At 44.4% G+C, this 15908-nt stretch overlaps 4 protein-coding genes across 4 annotated transcripts; all 4 read right to left on the bottom strand.

Moving 5' to 3' along the window:
- Positions 1 to 272: 272 nt before the first annotated feature.
- BYT42DRAFT_573116 (uncharacterized protein) lies at positions 273 to 3621 on the bottom strand. Its single transcript, XM_051568696.1, has 6 exons — positions 3232 to 3621; positions 2931 to 3141; positions 2539 to 2601; positions 2152 to 2470; positions 1288 to 2081; positions 273 to 1209 (listed from the first exon to the last, which is right to left on the bottom strand). Exons 1-6 carry the CDS (start codon positions 3366 to 3368, stop codon positions 499 to 501), a joined length of 2235 nt encoding a protein of 744 aa, XP_051422143.1. The 5' UTR covers positions 3369 to 3621; the 3' UTR covers positions 273 to 498.
- A 910-nt stretch (positions 3622 to 4531) lies between these two features.
- BYT42DRAFT_546754 (CwfJ C-terminus 1-domain-containing protein-like protein) lies at positions 4532 to 7360 on the bottom strand (the record flags this gene model as incomplete). The annotated part of the gene is made up of 9 exons (XM_051565904.1): positions 4532 to 4684; positions 4759 to 4941; positions 5039 to 5194; positions 5262 to 5473; positions 5559 to 5649; positions 5746 to 6039; positions 6133 to 6678; positions 6771 to 6965; positions 7052 to 7360. 9 exons carry the CDS (start codon positions 7358 to 7360, stop codon positions 4532 to 4534), a joined length of 2139 nt encoding a protein of 712 aa, XP_051422144.1.
- Positions 7361 to 8376: 1016 nt separating this feature from the next.
- Positions 8377 to 9591, bottom strand: BYT42DRAFT_498822 (uncharacterized protein; the record flags this gene model as incomplete). The annotated part of the gene is made up of 1 exon (XM_051564590.1): positions 8377 to 9591. One exon carries the CDS (start codon positions 9589 to 9591, stop codon positions 8377 to 8379), a length of 1215 nt encoding a protein of 404 aa, XP_051422145.1.
- Positions 9592 to 15465: 5874 nt separating this feature from the next.
- Positions 15466 to 15837, bottom strand: BYT42DRAFT_471807 (uncharacterized protein; the record flags this gene model as incomplete). The annotated part of the gene is given in 2 exon segments (XM_051563569.1): positions 15466 to 15631; positions 15650 to 15837. Coding segments are annotated over 2 exon segments (354 nt in total), but the record flags the coding sequence as incomplete, so codon positions are not given.
- Positions 15838 to 15908: the final 71 nt, after the last annotated feature.

Consider the following 15908-nt stretch of genomic DNA (forward strand, 5'->3'; position numbering starts at 1 on the left):
AGTGGAGATTGTGCATGATTCACACTTTATTCAAAGTTCATTACCACAAAAAATACTGCTTAAAAATTGGCATGTAAAGAGGTTTGTTGTTCTGGGGAACAGAGACTGGCGTTTGCACGGCATCAAGACATGCCGTTGCAACGTCGCCAAAAAGAAAAGCTTCTGTAGATAAAGTGGTTTTCTTGCTGTATATACAATTTGTGTATTATCATCATGTGAACTATGTCATCCTCACGGCTTGAACACCCCCCCCCCCCTTCCCCCTCCCCCTTGGTGAAGGCGGCCTGGGCCATCATCAAGAAGGGATAAAGGCGAAAAAGTGAAAACAATATATAATAATAAAAAACGAAAGACAAACATAAAGAAAAAAACAAAAAAGCCTATCCAAAAGAAACAACAACAAAAGAATGAAGCCAAAACCAATGAAAGTAGATAAAACAAACATAAATGACGTAAGTATTGAGGAAAATGGGTAGAAAAAAGGTTGCGTGAGAGATGCTAAGTAAAGCAGCTATTGGGCTTGTGCTTCTTTCGATGACCGTCATGCATCGATCCGTCATCGTAAAATGCTTCGTCTCCTCGAACATGCTGCAGTGATTGATTATTTACATAAATTTGCCAATGGCCCTGAGACGGGGCGGAGGGAGGGGTGGCAAGCGTGGAAGCGACGGCCATCGACGCTGGCACGGACGTGGCTTCGGATGAGGCAGGAAGGGAATAAGAGTAAGGTAATTGCTGCAAGTTGGAAGGAACGGACAACGGTGGCGCCGGTGAAGGTTGGTATCGTTGGGACACAAATCCCATGAAATCGTTCAATTGAGTGATATCCTGCATATTGATAAACGTGGTGGTCGTGGTCAAATCGACCCCTTGCTGGGTGGCCACTTGTTTGCCTTTGTCTTGCGTGCCTTCTTCAATCACTTTGATCATCGGCGTACTTAACCCGAGTTCAAGGCTACGACGAATCTCGCCTTCTTGACCTTGACGATGTCCCACCAGTTTCAGATGCGCGCAATACCGTTCAAGCAGTTTGCACAACATCCGCTGATCCAAAGGTTTGGGTAACACATCTGTCATTCCACTCGTAATGTACTGCTGAATATCGCGATCCGTGGTATTGGCTGTCATGGAGATAATGGGCGTCCAGGTATCGTACAGACGAATGTTCTTCGTAGCGGAGATACCATCTAAATTAGGCATCATGATATCCTAACAGAAAGCCCCGAAGGTGTCAGTCGAATCCATCAGGTCATTCCCATGTCAAAACCAAAAATAAAAGGGACTTACCATGAGAACAATGTCGTAGCGATCCGAACTCAGCTTGGTGAGGGCTTCCAATCCGTCCACGGCAACGTCAATGGTACATCCGGCGAGTTGCAGTAAGCGTGTGGAGAGACGACGGAAAATGGAATCATCATCGACCAACAGCACTTTGGGGGGAATGGTCCATCCTGGAATAAGTGATTTACGTTTGATACCGCGTGAAGTTGTCAATGCGGTCGGGGCGGGGGTGATGGCGGTCATGGTATCGGACGTTGCAGGTGCAGACGGACTTATGGTGAGCACCGCCATTCCGTCGTGACCCACCACGGCTGGATTCGAAATCATGGCAGCGGTTTCCATGGGAAAGACATCCTGCGGTGTCGTGGTAACAGTCGTCGAAACGGGGGCGGAGGTCATTGTCGTCGAAGAAACCACGATCGGGTCGGTCACGGTGGCGCTTAAAGGATCCACGACGTGGGAACGAAGAACCGCGGCAGAGGAAGGAGGAGATGACGTGGCGATGGCGGTGGTTGTCGTGGTGTTGGGTTGAGTGGTCGTATAAGTCGTGGTTGTGTTTGTGGTGGTGGAGGGAGGGGGGACTGGATCGGACATCATGGGCGATGCGGAAGCGAAAGTGTGTTGCAGATTTTCCACGTGTTGTGTGATTTGATTCATTTGTCCTTCACTGGCTTGTGCAACCGAATTGTACGATGCGAACATCCGCTGCATTTCATCCAGTCTGGAGATTGATTCCGATGAGTAAGTCGCATTATCATGGATGTCACGCCCGCGTGAATGCATCCCCTGGGCTGCCGCTTCTACTCAATTCATTGAATCTGATTAGCAACCAAAAAAGCAGTCAATCCAGTCCATCACTTGATAGTTTACCTTGATGCATCATGAACTGCATCATTTTCTGCACGAGATGATCTTGACCGATTCTTTTCTTGTTAAAGTTGACAATGTCCTGAAAGGTGGTGGTGTATTTCTTGGCGAGGGCTTGTAAATGATGGTCCATGTTGGTTTGTGTTTGTTGCATTTGTTCTATTTGTGTCTGCAGCTGGGCTGTTAATGCTTTGAGTTGATCTTGTGCTGAAGTTCCTGATGCGCGATGTTTAGCTTGAATGGATGAATGAGAGCTTGCGTGAAGTTGAGATGCCGATGCTGTGGATGAGTTTGAACGAACGGGTTTCGCCGAGGTTTTTCTCTAAACGAAGAGGATACCGGTCAATGACTTCTGGTTGTTGTCATGCATCCCAATTTTTATTACTGTACCTTGATGCCTTCTAACAGTTCCTTTCTGTCATATTGAAAATTTGGATGCCGGAATTCCCACACCTACAACCATCAAACCATTTGCGATCCTGTTAGTCCATGATCAAAATCGTTATAAGCAAAACCACCTATGCCCTTGCAAGGAAACGATATGCCATTGTATCACTTTTTTTTTTCTTTTCTTCCTTTTTTTTTTTTTTTAATCCGTTGCGTTTTAGCGCTCTTTGTCCATTTTGGTGTTACTCCAAAAGTCTAAATGCGGAGACCCAAAAAAGACTGCACCACTCACAAACTCCCATAGCGACATGAAAAAATAATAAAAAAAAAAAAATAGAGGGAAAAAAGGGGAAAAAGGTTCGTAGGAAAAAAAAAAAAAAAAGAGAAGTATGTACCTGATCACCGTAAGGTCGCGGTCCGTCTTCTGGATTGCGTATCTTGTGAAAGTCATACTTGTTTAATTGACGAACAAAACTCGCAAAATTCGAATGTTTGAAATGTTTGGGAAGAATCAGTCGCGCAAATTCGTTGGGTTCCTTAACAACAAAGGATTCGCCTCCCACGCCCCAAGACAGAATGTGAGGAAATGAGTTATCCTGCAACATGCTATTGCAAATTCAGAAAAAAAAGGTCAAAACACCTGACTAGAAAAAAAAACGTGGCGGTTCTTTTGTCATCCCCACTCGATGGGCTTACTAGAATAATTTTTTTACAAATTCGGGTATGCCGCTGGGAGCATCGTTGGCGTGAAGAGACGAAGTCGCCACTGATGCAAGGTTCGATTGAGACGACGGCGTGGTATGTTTATCTACAAGGCACGAAGAACTGAGCATGTCGCCGTATATGCTTCTTCGACTTGTTGGTTTTTAAAATGAAAGCTAAAATAAGGATCGTTTTATATCGTCGTAGAGGACAATAGCAGAAAACTAGAAAAAAAAAATAAAACGGTGTATTCAAAAGGGGAACAAGACGTTGAAATGCAAAAAGAAGAAAGGAAGTAAAAAAAAAAAAAAGGCAAGTGGGTATTGAATAAGAAAAAGAAAAAGGGCCGCCTGAAAAATTGGGGTTTTTCTGCTCTTTCTCTCTCTCTTTGTTCTTGCAGCACACCTTTTTTTTGTGCTTGTTTTAAGAAGCGGTGTGTTCCGTGTGGGACAAGAAAACACTAAATCACACCGTTTTTGGACTCTTTTTCTCAAACCATTGCCAAACATAACATGGTCTACTTTTTGGTGATTTTTCACTATCGGTTCGGTTCCTAGCTTTTCTTGAAAAACCACTGGTCGCTTTCACGCTATTTCATCCTCAGAAATTAACTTTTTTCTAAAATTAACTTTTTTTTTCTTACATATCATATTCCCTTGTCTTTATGTTCCCTCTCATTATCATGCCCTTTGACTCTCAGTAACGAAATACATAACTTGAGATTAATATGTTATAATATTATAGAAGCCTTGTTATGCACACAGTTAATATTGTATCTGCTAAGGATACGGTCCATATTACGTTCAACAGCATAAATGACTCGCATCATTCTGTGGTGGAAAAAAGTCGTCATTTTAGATTCCGATTTGGGGTTTTTTCATATATGGATGACAGTAAGAAACATCAAAAAGATTCCCGTTCAGTCATGAACAAGGAAAATAGAAAGAGCAGGGTTTATCCCTTTTCATTCAAGATGACCTTTATACTTTATCTCATTATTTCAGGCTTTACCTCTAGGCGGTATCGAATCTGCAGGTTTTTGATTTTCATATTCAGATCACAAGTCGGATCACTTGGGTCCAACTTGCAAATTTTAAAGCCATAGAAATTTTTTAATTACTCCACTGAGATTTTGGAGCCTAAAAAACTATCCTATTGTTTATGCTTTACACGGGATATCATTTCACTATGTCTTTTATATTTACACCATCATCCACATGCAGTACACGCATGTTTTTCAAAAGAAAAAAAATCATTTTGTGTAAAAAAGAGTCGATGATTGAACTTTTTTTTTTTACGCTTGTTCTTGTTCCAGTTGAGCCGTCCAATCCCACTTTTTCCAGGACGCTGAAAACTCCTCTAACCGTTTTCGGTTATCATGTGGGTTACAAAATCTTGGGCGGCGCCAGCGCTCTGGTCCAATATCCAACATACCCGCCACCACTTCCTACAAAGAATAATTAAACAATAAATTCAATCGACTCGGTTGTCCCTTTTGGATCCCATATCAGCAATGCTTACTTTGCCAAACCAGTAAGGGAATTCTCGTTCATTCTCAATAACGTGGCCGTAACTCTTGTCCAAACCGCACCACACATGGAAATACGGCAAATTTTTCACCATGCAGTTTCGGAAGCCACGTGCCGACGTATCAATTAGTTTCTTGTGTTGGGTCCACTCTTCTTCGCTGGACATGATTGCTTCCTAGAGTAACCCCATCCAACAATCACTAGATATTAGTATCATCGATCAAACCTTTTTTTTTTCTCTTGGACAACTAACGTTGTTTTTTTTTCTTTACCTTGAAATAAGCGGCTGCATCTTCATAAACACCATAAGGAATGGGGATCACTTCAATGGCTGTGTGACGATGCTGGCGGAAATTCATCGCCGTTTCCATAAACACAACACCACAGTCTTGCTCGTGAAACATTTGCATTAAACATTTTTGGAAATTCTGTCATATTAATCTACGTCAGTCTTTTTCACTACCGACTCTTGCGAAACCACCCTTCATGACGTACCCTGATTTCATCCCACACTTCGTTATCAAGTTCCAAAGTGGATGACACATGTGAAACAGGAATGATCTGACAGTGGAAAGGCACTAGCTCCGTCACGTTTGGCAGGGCCAGGTACGTTTGTACGCCCAGAGCAATCACGCTCACTTGAGGAGGGTTCGGGAAGTGATAACATAAGCGACATTTATCCAACGCACTCTGGACCTTTTTGTAATCTGGATTCCAAAAAAGTGTAAATCAATCTTTGATCTTGCCTCCTCCATCGATTGTGCCAACACCAATCTCGATTTTCTCGCTTACCCTGAATGGCCGATCGCATTTTTTGTTCCTCCGATACCCCTTTCTTGGTAGCCATGATGTCGGCCTTTTCATCCAGATATTCCAGATTGTCCTAAACGAAAAGAAAGACCACATCGACGTCAACTTGTCCATTCCCTCCATTCCCTCCATTCCCTCCATTCCCTCGTCAGACATAAGTTGGCCTTACTTCAAATCGAGCATCGCGCACGATACGGTTAGCAAAGTCCAAGTCCATGTTCGTCGCGGACCGACTGCCTGCTTTTTCTTGCTTCACCATGTCCATCAACGACATGGTATCGTCCGAACTCGCATACTTTAATCGTTCGCCCGTCACTCGGTCATGGGTACCTTCGAATTTTTCCTTTCGTTTTTTCGACTGCCCGATATGTGAACTTTCTTCCATGGCCGGACCTCGCGATAATGCATAATCGTACAGTTTTCCCTGACTGTCCACGGTGGGAAGCACTTCCACTTTTTTTGACTAGAAAAGAATTGAAAAAAAAATCAATCCTGGATCAGAAGCCGGTCACACTCGTACAATTGATCGATGCAAAAATATTTTTAGACCACTTACGCCGGTGGCTTCTTGAGCCATTTCGAACAACCGCACCTGTTCTTCGTATTCCTTTTCGAGCGCTTCCAGGTTGTCGCTTCCAATTAATCGCGCTTTCACAATTTTCGCGTTCAGTTTGTTGAGTTGGTCACGCGAAACATTGGATTCGGTTGAAAAAGCATTGGGTAAATCGTGTTGGGTGATAAGCACAGGGGTGTGAACCGGCGCATTGGCCGCTTCCGCCAACAACTTTTTCGCGGCCGCTTCGGTTGAACTCGAAGGTGGGGTGGAAGGCGACGGAGTCACCGATCGACGACGGCGGCGTTTCATTTCTCGACCAAATTCATCCACCTCCTGGGGTGACCGTCGTGCATGATCTGGACGACGGAACGACGACTGAGGCGCCGCCGGATCCGTGTTTGTAAACATGAATCGCTGACCCTCTTGTTGTCCTCGACGATCGCCTCGATCGCTTTCTCCTCTTCTTGAAGAACCGCGTCCACCTCGACTTTTACGTTGATCCAGGTATTCTCGTTCGGCAAATGCCTCTTTCACTTTTTCCATCGTCTAGGAATGGTTCAAAAGTATCAATACCCTTTGCTCTGCTTTTTTTTGTCTCGTTCTATTGTTTTAATCAGATCGCGTTTTGATCCACTTACACCGTAACGTTCCAATGCTACTTCCTCCAAGGGGCGTTGTTCATCCTCGGCTTGTTCCATGACACGTCTTAATTTCATCATACGCCAACTGGATCCTGCGTCCCCAAATTCGATGCCCTTCTTTACGCTGGATGTATTATCCAGAGACACTCCGGTTGGGACGTATGGGTTGACATCCAAAACACTCACTTTGGGCTATGATTCAAAGATTTGCTTTTTTAGTTCACGCTGGCTCCCACGTCTCAATGGTCAAAGGAAGAAAAAAACTTTAATAGTCTTACTTCTGGCTTGGGAGCTTCTTCTTTCTTTTGCGCGACTCCCATGGACCCAAAATCAAACGATTCGTCGAGCATCCATCCGTGACGAGCTGCAGCTGGTTCGGATGCCGGTGTGGATTCGGCTGGAGGCGGAGTGTCGTTGGCTTTTTCTACCCAGAGGGAAGGATCCGAGTAGTCAACATCGGCTTCATCGTCCGACGATGTCTTTTTTGAACTCTTTTTATGTTTCTTGTGATCTCGACGTTCTTTATTCTCCTTTTTCGACTTTTTCCGTGAGTCCCTGTCTTTGGATTTGTGTTTGTGGTCGCCCATGGTGTAATAAAAAGAGAGTGGTTAGATCGCCTTGTATTATGAAGCAGCACCAATATTACAGCATTAGTGGAAATGGCGTGTCAATGTGACGGCTTCTTATGAGGGAAAATGGGACCCCGCTTTCGTAACGATCTCCATTGTGACTCGTTTCCACTCGTCTTCACTCGCCTTCTGTAAAAGGTATGGCAGTTCGGGTCAGATGATTGGCTACGTAAGGTTGTACCAAGTAAGTGTGGTTTTCCTCAAGGTCCAATATTTTTTTGACAGAATAATAATTTACTCGTTTTCACTGACCTTACTGCTCTTTTCTTCAGCTGGACTTTCTTCAGCGTCATCCACGTATAAACAGTGACATCCTCAGGAACAGAGTTCTCGTCAAGTTTTTATTACGTTCAAATCTTGTACTTGTTGTTTCTATCGTTGTTTCTTGGACCTGTCGGCTTCTGTGACTGAAGACAGCCAGGCTTCAGACGCGCTGGAGGAGATAATATCAGAAAAGAACGAACAAAATAATAAGAAAAGAGAGGAGCACCCGACCAAGCAAAATGGGATTAGTAAGGATCTAATGCACGCAAAAATGAACGAATCTTCAGGTCCTCGTACTCTAGGCCTACGAACTGATACAATTCTCTGGGCTGATACGCTGAAACGCTGAATCGATACCACTGTGCATCAAGTAGAGACTCGACGGGATTAATCTTATTCAGCAAGGGTAACAAGAAGCATCCTAGACATGCAGCCATTTATTGTGGCAAATTTTATGACGATTGAAGTCATCTTTGTGAAGTTGGAGGTTAACAGAATAAGAAGAAGATGAAATAAAACTAGAAGTCAATACAGATCCTTAAAGAAATAAAGAGTTGGTATCTGAAGATAGAAAGGAAGAGGCGCAAGGTATAACTTTGGGGGGAGATCTGAAGATAGAAAGGAAGAGGTGCAAGATATAACTTTGGGGGAGAGTCGTAGAAGATAAAAAGAAATCAGCTTGAGAAATGAAAGATATGGCAAGGGTACAACTATTGCTCATACAAGGTTGAAATGAGAGTCATGTTTTGATCCACAACGTGCACCCCATCATGCTCTTCCTGAAGCCGCCTGATGATGTTGACCTGTTCGTTAAGTTGCACATATAAATATGCCAAAAGATCAAACATAGGCAACCATTTGCTTCGGTGGCTATCGTTGACTGGGACGGCGGCAGTCATTACTTCTTTGTATGCATACTTGCAATTATCCCCGAGTGACATTTCTGAAAGGATAACAACGTCTTGCACCGTCTGTACACCAAACGCCTTCACCCGCTTATACGTGACCAGACTTGCATTGGCGTGAGTCTGGGCATCTCCTTTTAAAACACACATTAAACTGTGCATGATTTTGAGTGTATCATCACTCGCATGGAGGCGGTTGTTGGACAAACGCCCACCGGGGACCTCGAGGATTAGTCGTTCGACGTTATTCTTGTCGAAGCCGAGTCCGTCGACAAAACGCAGTGTCGTCTCGTTCAGCTGGCCGATATCAACCATGACACGAGATTGCCGAGAATGTTGCATGAGCTGTGACTCACACCAGTTGAAGGAGAGCAATTTTGTTTGGTTTCCGAATGTTTTAAAGATGGGAACGACATGATTTATGAGGAAAGTTCGCTCGCTGACGTCGGAAAAGGGTGCCACCTGCTCGTTGTTGTTGTTATTTGCATAATCAGTCAGCACAAAACGTACGGTCAGTATGAGTTGCTTTTCCGCGATAGAGAGAGCGTTCTCAGCAGGATTCCCCCACAGCCAAACGGGCAGTTTCTCGATAGGCTGGTTCATCGCGCCCATCAGGAGGGTAAACGTTGCGGGAAATTGCTTGAGATAAGCAAGTGATGCGTGGGCCGCCTTAAGTTCGCGCAAGTCTAAGAGGAGATCTGGTGACAAGGACGGATTACAAGGGGCGATAATCGTCACAATGGATGACAGTGCGTCAATCGTTTTTGGGTTGATACGCGACACCTCCAAGGCTTGATATGTCTGATGCGAAGATGTGAACTTGTATATTGTGTTATTGCTGCCCACAATTGGGGCAGGACTGTCTGTGTTCACATGGCATAGTCGTTTCCGGCTTGGCTCTTCTGTATCTTGCTCTGTTAAAACAGTTGCACCGTCGGTGTTGTCGTGGTTTCTGGTCGCACTGCCGGTTGATGTTGGCACCAGATGAATATTCTCGATATGGTCAGAAAGATCAGGCATGTTGGGGTAATGCGCTAAGCAAGATAGGCACGCATACTGTGTTTGTATTGATGGATGGCTTCTGTCGCTTTGCTGTGTGATATAGGTGTACTGAGGCGTATCCATACGGGACGGGCCGCCTTCTGGGCGTGAAGGCAAAAAGATTTGATGCGTTTTGATGTAATGTCTTTTTAGACTGGATGCATCTGCGAGAAACCTGCTGCAGACATGGCAACAGTATCGCAAATTCACCAGAGTCGTCTCCATGATAATTTATCAGGACGAAGGAAGCTTGGATGACAATAAATTGGTGTCGGAGCTTTAGTGAGCTGCGGCTGGACGTGTGGGTTAGAAAAAGACTAAGACTGTGACTCGTTTTCACTCCACTTCACTCAACTTCACACGACTGTGACTCGTTTTCACTCAACTTCACTCAACTTCACTCGACTGTGACTCGTTTTCACTCAACTTCACACGACTGTGACTCGTTTTCACTCAACTTCACTCAACTTCACTCGACTGTGACTCGTTTTCACTCAACTTCACTCGTTTTCACTCCACTTCACTCCACTTCACTCGACTGTGACTCGTTTTCACTCAACTCCACTCAACTTCACTCGTTTTCACTTCACTTCACTCGACTGTGACTCGTTTTCACTCAACTTCACTCAACTTCACTCGTTTTCACTCCACTTCACTCAACTTCACTCGTTTTCACTCCACTTCACTCAACTTCACTCAACTTCACTCGTTTTCACTCAACTTCACTCAACTTCACTCGTTTTCACTCAACTTCACACGACTGTGACTCGTTTTCACTCAACTTCACTCAACTTCACTCGACTGTGACTCGTTTTCACTCAACTTCACTCGTTTTCACTCCACTTCACTCCACTTCACTCGACTGTGACTCGTTTTCACTCAACTCCACTCAACTTCACTCGTTTTCACTTCACTTCACTCGACTGTGACTCGTTTTCACTCAACTTCACTCAACTTCACTCGTTTTCACTCCACTTCACTCAACTTCACTCGTTTTCACTCCACTTCACTCAACTTCACTCGACAGTGACTCGTTTTCACTCAACTTCACTAAACTTCACTCGTTTTTACTCCACTTCACTCAACTTCACTCGTTTTCACTCAACTTCACTCAACTTCACTCGACTGTGACTCGTTTTCACTCAACTTCACTCAACTTCACTCGTTTTCACTCAACTTCACTCAACTTCACTCGTTTTCACTCAACTTCACTCGACTGTGACTCGTTTTCACTCCACTTCACACGACTGTGACTCGTTTTCACTCAACTTCACTCAACTTCACTCGTTTTCACTCCACTTCACTCGACTGTGACTCGTTTACACTCAATTTCACTCAACTTCAGTTTTCACTCCACTTCACTCGACTGTGACTCGTTTTCACTCAACTTCACTCGTCTTCACTCGACTTCACTCGACTTCACTTGTTTTCACTCGTTTTCGCTCGTTTTCCCTCGTTTTACTGCTCCACGTTCATTAGGCGCTGAGCTTGCATGTTTGAGTTAAAGCGGTAAGATAACTGGGTTCGTTAATGTGATAGACAATTCTTCTCACTAGAAACGGACGACTTTAGGTACTGACTACAGGGTGCGAAAGACGCTCTCTTTTGTTTATTTGCGATTGTGCGTCGTGCCTAGCACGATCCTTGTTGGCTTCACTCCGCCTTCCAATGAGGTACTATTTTCCGGAACCGAAAAAGTGTCTTTGTAATGACGGTACTTTGTGTCTCCTGGGCCGGTGGTTTATAGAGTATTTTTCGAACGTGTTGCTCGTAAGGCTCCAGTTTGCGTGTTCCTTGACAGACCTGATCGAGTGCCCCTGTTGAACGACTTTGGTAGTCGCCGCCGATCTAACTGAGTGAGCTTTGTACGTCTTCGTATCAATGCCCGCTTTACTCATTTGATTCTTAATCCAGTTCGCTACTGTGATTGGCTTCACCGATCGTGTTTTCGATATGTCTTCTATATACGCCAGAAATAGTGTGTGTTCTTCCGGGAGGCCGTTTCTCATGTGCGTTGATCTCTGCATGAACCTTTCGAGGGCGCTCACCGGGCACATGCATTCTTCTGGGATTTGCCCAACTTCAGTGTCTTGAGTTGCGTTTCTTTGTTGTCTCGAAATTGCATATAGGCGCCCACTACTGCCTGTTCTTCTTTGATGAGGTGCACGTCTCGAAATTGCAATCTTCCTAATTCCGATCTTGGCCTTCCCATGCGGCTGATGGCTAGCAACAAAATGGTCTTCTGTTGTAATTTCTCTAAAGGTAGGTCATCCATCTTGACATTGATCTAATAAAATCTGTCAATATGTCAATATGTCCAAATGCCATGTTTCAGTTTGTTCTATGGATGGAATGCGAACTGGTTCTCTTTTTTTGGCCTTGAAAATTTCTGCGATCAAGGGCTGGTCAGCGATTGGAGTTTTGTTCGGGTGCAAATGTTTGTAAGCTGAGGCCACTGCGGAACGGATGGTGTTCGGATTATGGTATGAGTACTTCGAATGTTCCATGAAGAATTCCACTAGGCGTTGAACCTCATACTCTTCAGGATCCCACGGTGGAATCTTCTACACCAGGCCGACCATTTATTCCACCCTTGATTATATGCCTTTTGCGTGTTGAGCCGATTTGCTTTCAACAGATACTTTGAGTATCTTCGGTAAGGCCTCTTTCCTTGTGTGCTCTCCTGATAATCGCCAAGCGGCCATTTTCCATTTCTTCATTGGAAACAGTACCGGTTTGGCCAGATGTTCATTCAGGATCAGGGGGAACCACAATTGGGTGGGCCAGAATGGCGTTACCATTACTGTTTTCTTGACCTTCTGCTGTTTGATCTCCCTCAGCACTCTTGGCAACAGTTTCCACGGTGGTTGGAGAAACAGGCCTTCCTTCGGCCACTTCTGATTGAACGCATCCAGGGCTTCAGCTTCCGGATCGGGGAGTAGACTCCAAAACCGTTCCAATTTCTTGATAGCTCGTGTCGCAAAGCCATCTACCGTCAATGGTCCCCTTCTCCTTTGGATCTCGGCAAATATTCGTTTTGGCAGGGCTTCCTCGTATAGTGGAATCTTCCTCCTGCTGAGGCGATCTGCAGTGATGTTGTTTAATCGTGGCACATGTCTGTATATTACCTGGAGATTGTTGTGATTGCAGATGTCTTGAATCCACTGCCAGCTCCTGAAGTAAAGGCGATGAAGTCCCCCCTGCTTTCGTGACATACTTGATGGCGGTTATAATGTCGCTATATATCTGGATCGTCGAATGAAGTTTTCGGCATGGAGCAACAAGGCAAAATATATCGTCCTCAATTCTCTCACCTTTATTGAGTGCTGTTTTTCCTTGTGTCCAAAAACCCGACGTCTGAACCATGTCTGATGGGATTCCCCAGCCCGTTTCCGAAGCATCCGTATATATCTGGATTTTTGGTTATTCATTTTCAGCTGTTGTATTGATAAGTCATTCTTGAGTGTGATATGTTCTTGCCACCATCGTAGTTCCTTCTTGCTGGACATCGACAGTCCGCACGGTTTCTCCCAGTCGTGACCATAATTCTGTAGGCTCTTCGCCAAGTCTCTCTGCATATAACGAATGTGTAGCAATGCTTCTCCCATTGCTGATATCAATGCTGTTATTTTTCCCAAAAGACTGGCTATCCACCTGCATGATCTCGGGACTTAGCTTTGTTGCGCTTGCTTGATTCTCTGTCGCAATTTGGTGATTTTCACTTGAGGGACTGTTATCGTCATCTTCGAATTGAAAAGGAAACCAAGGAATTCCTGCGCCTGTTGGGGGATCAAATTGCTTTTCTGGAAGTTGATCAAGAATCCAAGGCTCTGTAGATGTGCCATTATTTTCTGGGTGACCCTCGTCATCTCTTGCTTTGTCTTGGCTAGAATGCAGATATCGCCCAAATAGTAGATCATTGAATTCCTTCTTTCCTCAGTGGCTCTACAGCATACCTCATTATCTTGCTGAATACTCTCGGAGCTGTGCTTAGTCCGGATGCGAGCGATTGATACTGCTACACTATTTCTTCGTTCAGAAATGTCAGGAATTTCCTGGGGTTCGGATGGATTGGGACCGCCACATACGCATCTTTGAGGTCTATCTTGCAAATATAGTCCTGCGGTTCGATGATGTCCCTTAATGCTGGTATTCCTTCCATTCGAAAATGTTCGCATTGGCGGTACTGGTTCAGTCTTTGACAATTGAGGATCGGTCTCTGTTTGTTCGCTTCCTGTATTGTGAAGAACTCGACAGATAGCTCCTGTCCTGTGTTGGCGTTTTCTCTATGTTTCCGCCCCGAAAAAACTTGTTGACTGCAGTGTTGATCTCTTGTTGATCCTTGGTCGATCGTTTCACATGATTCGTCCTCCATGGTATTGGTTTCTTGATAAACTGGAGACGGTAACCGTTCTTTGTCACTGACAACGGCCATAGGTGTTTGGTAATTTTTCTTCCATTGTGGTAAAAATGAGGTGAGGCGATTTCCGGTTGGATCCCATCTGATGGAATATCGTAATGTTCGTTGTTGGGTGAGTTGTTGGTTGTTGTTATTATCGTCTGTTGCATAAGTGGTGTCTTTTGTGCTGTTTCTGTTTGTTTCGTTTGGTCGATTTGTATCGTTGGCGCTACTGTTGGGCTGATTCTTGGCTGGTGTTGTTGTAGGTGGCAAATTTGTTCTCTCGTGATTGGCCGTGGGAGTAGCGACCTCTTCCTCGAGCCCCGTAAAAAGGAGGTATTGCCTAAACTTCCGCGATGCTGTCCTCTGGTTGGTCGATAAGATTAGTTGGATTCTCTGTTTCGGACTGCGTTTTGGAGCAACCTTTGCTCGAACCTGGCTTGAACAGGTGTTTGATGAATTCGTCGTCGAAAGCGTTTGCTTTCCGTTGGGTTTCTTGACCGTATTCGAGGAGTCTGAGGCTTGGGGGGGGGGTACTCTAAGAGCTTTGAGGGCATAGTTTTTAACTTCATTGCCCTGATCTTTTCCTGCAACCATTCCAAAGTTGCTTGTTCGCTTGCTCTTTGTAGCAAGATCTTGGCGTCTTCTCCGCTAATTTTTTGTTGATGCTCTTTGAGGTATTCGAGTTGTTCGTACAGCGCGATTGCTATGCCAGCTTGAACTCTGGTGTTTTCGGTGATCTTATAAATCAGCTAGCAATTTGAGAGATGCCCACTTGATATTTTCTGATTTCTGGTAAAAGGTTCTTGTTGATTGTCTGAGAAGAGAGTCATTCGCTAGAAGTGTACTTATGTGCTTCTCGTTTAAACTTTTTGGTGTTGTCTTTTGGTAAGAAGATGCCTTCAACTCGGTAAGGATTTCCACTGGTATTTCTGTTTCGTTAGCTGATTCTTCGGCTTGTTTATTATCTTCGATGACCATTCTTTGACTGAACTCTTCAAGGAGCTGGTCGACTTGACTTTGTGTTTATACTTATTCGGTGTTTGGTGATTCATTGTTTTGATTAACTGTCATAGTAACTCTACGATATGCAGCTAAAAGAGATATGAAGAATAGCAATCAGGTAGAGCGGAGTGAAGCCAACAAGGATTGTACTAGGCACGACGCACAATTATAAATTATTTACAAAGGTATCCGTTCTTGTAAAATAGCTTCAAAACCGTGGTTATTTGTGACTAAGGGGAAGAGAACTGCTTTTATTATAATAGGGTTCTTTATGAGTTTTTTGATGAATTCACACTGCATGAGTGTAGCTATAATTCCTATGAACTGTGGGACAGACTCACAGTCACCAAATTTACGCTCCAACAAGACCAGTGAAGCGAGTGAAGACGAATTGTTGTGAAGCGGGCATGACTGATATTTATGGGGGATAGTGGTGATTCACCCGGCCCTCGCTGACTGATTTGTTTGCTGCATTCTGCTATGTCATGCAAGAACGGATCGCTGGCTAAGCCGGGTTTTCTCTTCATTAAACCCTTGAGCTTAGAAAAGGTCTCTTCGACCGGGTTGAGGAAGGGGTGAGTATGGCGGCAAATAATGTATACGATGCCTTGTGTTCTTCATAAATTCTGCTACGGTCGAGCCCTACGGATACCCGAATAATCCATGACGAAGAAATGGGGGGCGGCATTTGTCTCGTCTAAACGCTGAATAATTGGCTTCAGAAAATCAATGAATATCGAAGCTGTTGTGGCCCCTTTGATCATTTTAGCAGAGGCATTCTCCACACCATTGTTCGATATTGCTGCAAGTATTGTCACATTGAGTGTCCTCTTCGTCTTCGTTCGAACCACTGAGTTCTCTCCTTTCTTCGACCACCCCAGTTGACGGATTA

Source organism: Radiomyces spectabilis (assembly GCF_025331425.1).
Source record: "Radiomyces spectabilis strain NRRL 2753 chromosome Unknown BYT42scaffold_8, whole genome shotgun sequence".
NCBI lineage: Eukaryota > Fungi > Mucoromycota > Mucoromycetes > Mucorales > Radiomycetaceae > Radiomyces > Radiomyces spectabilis.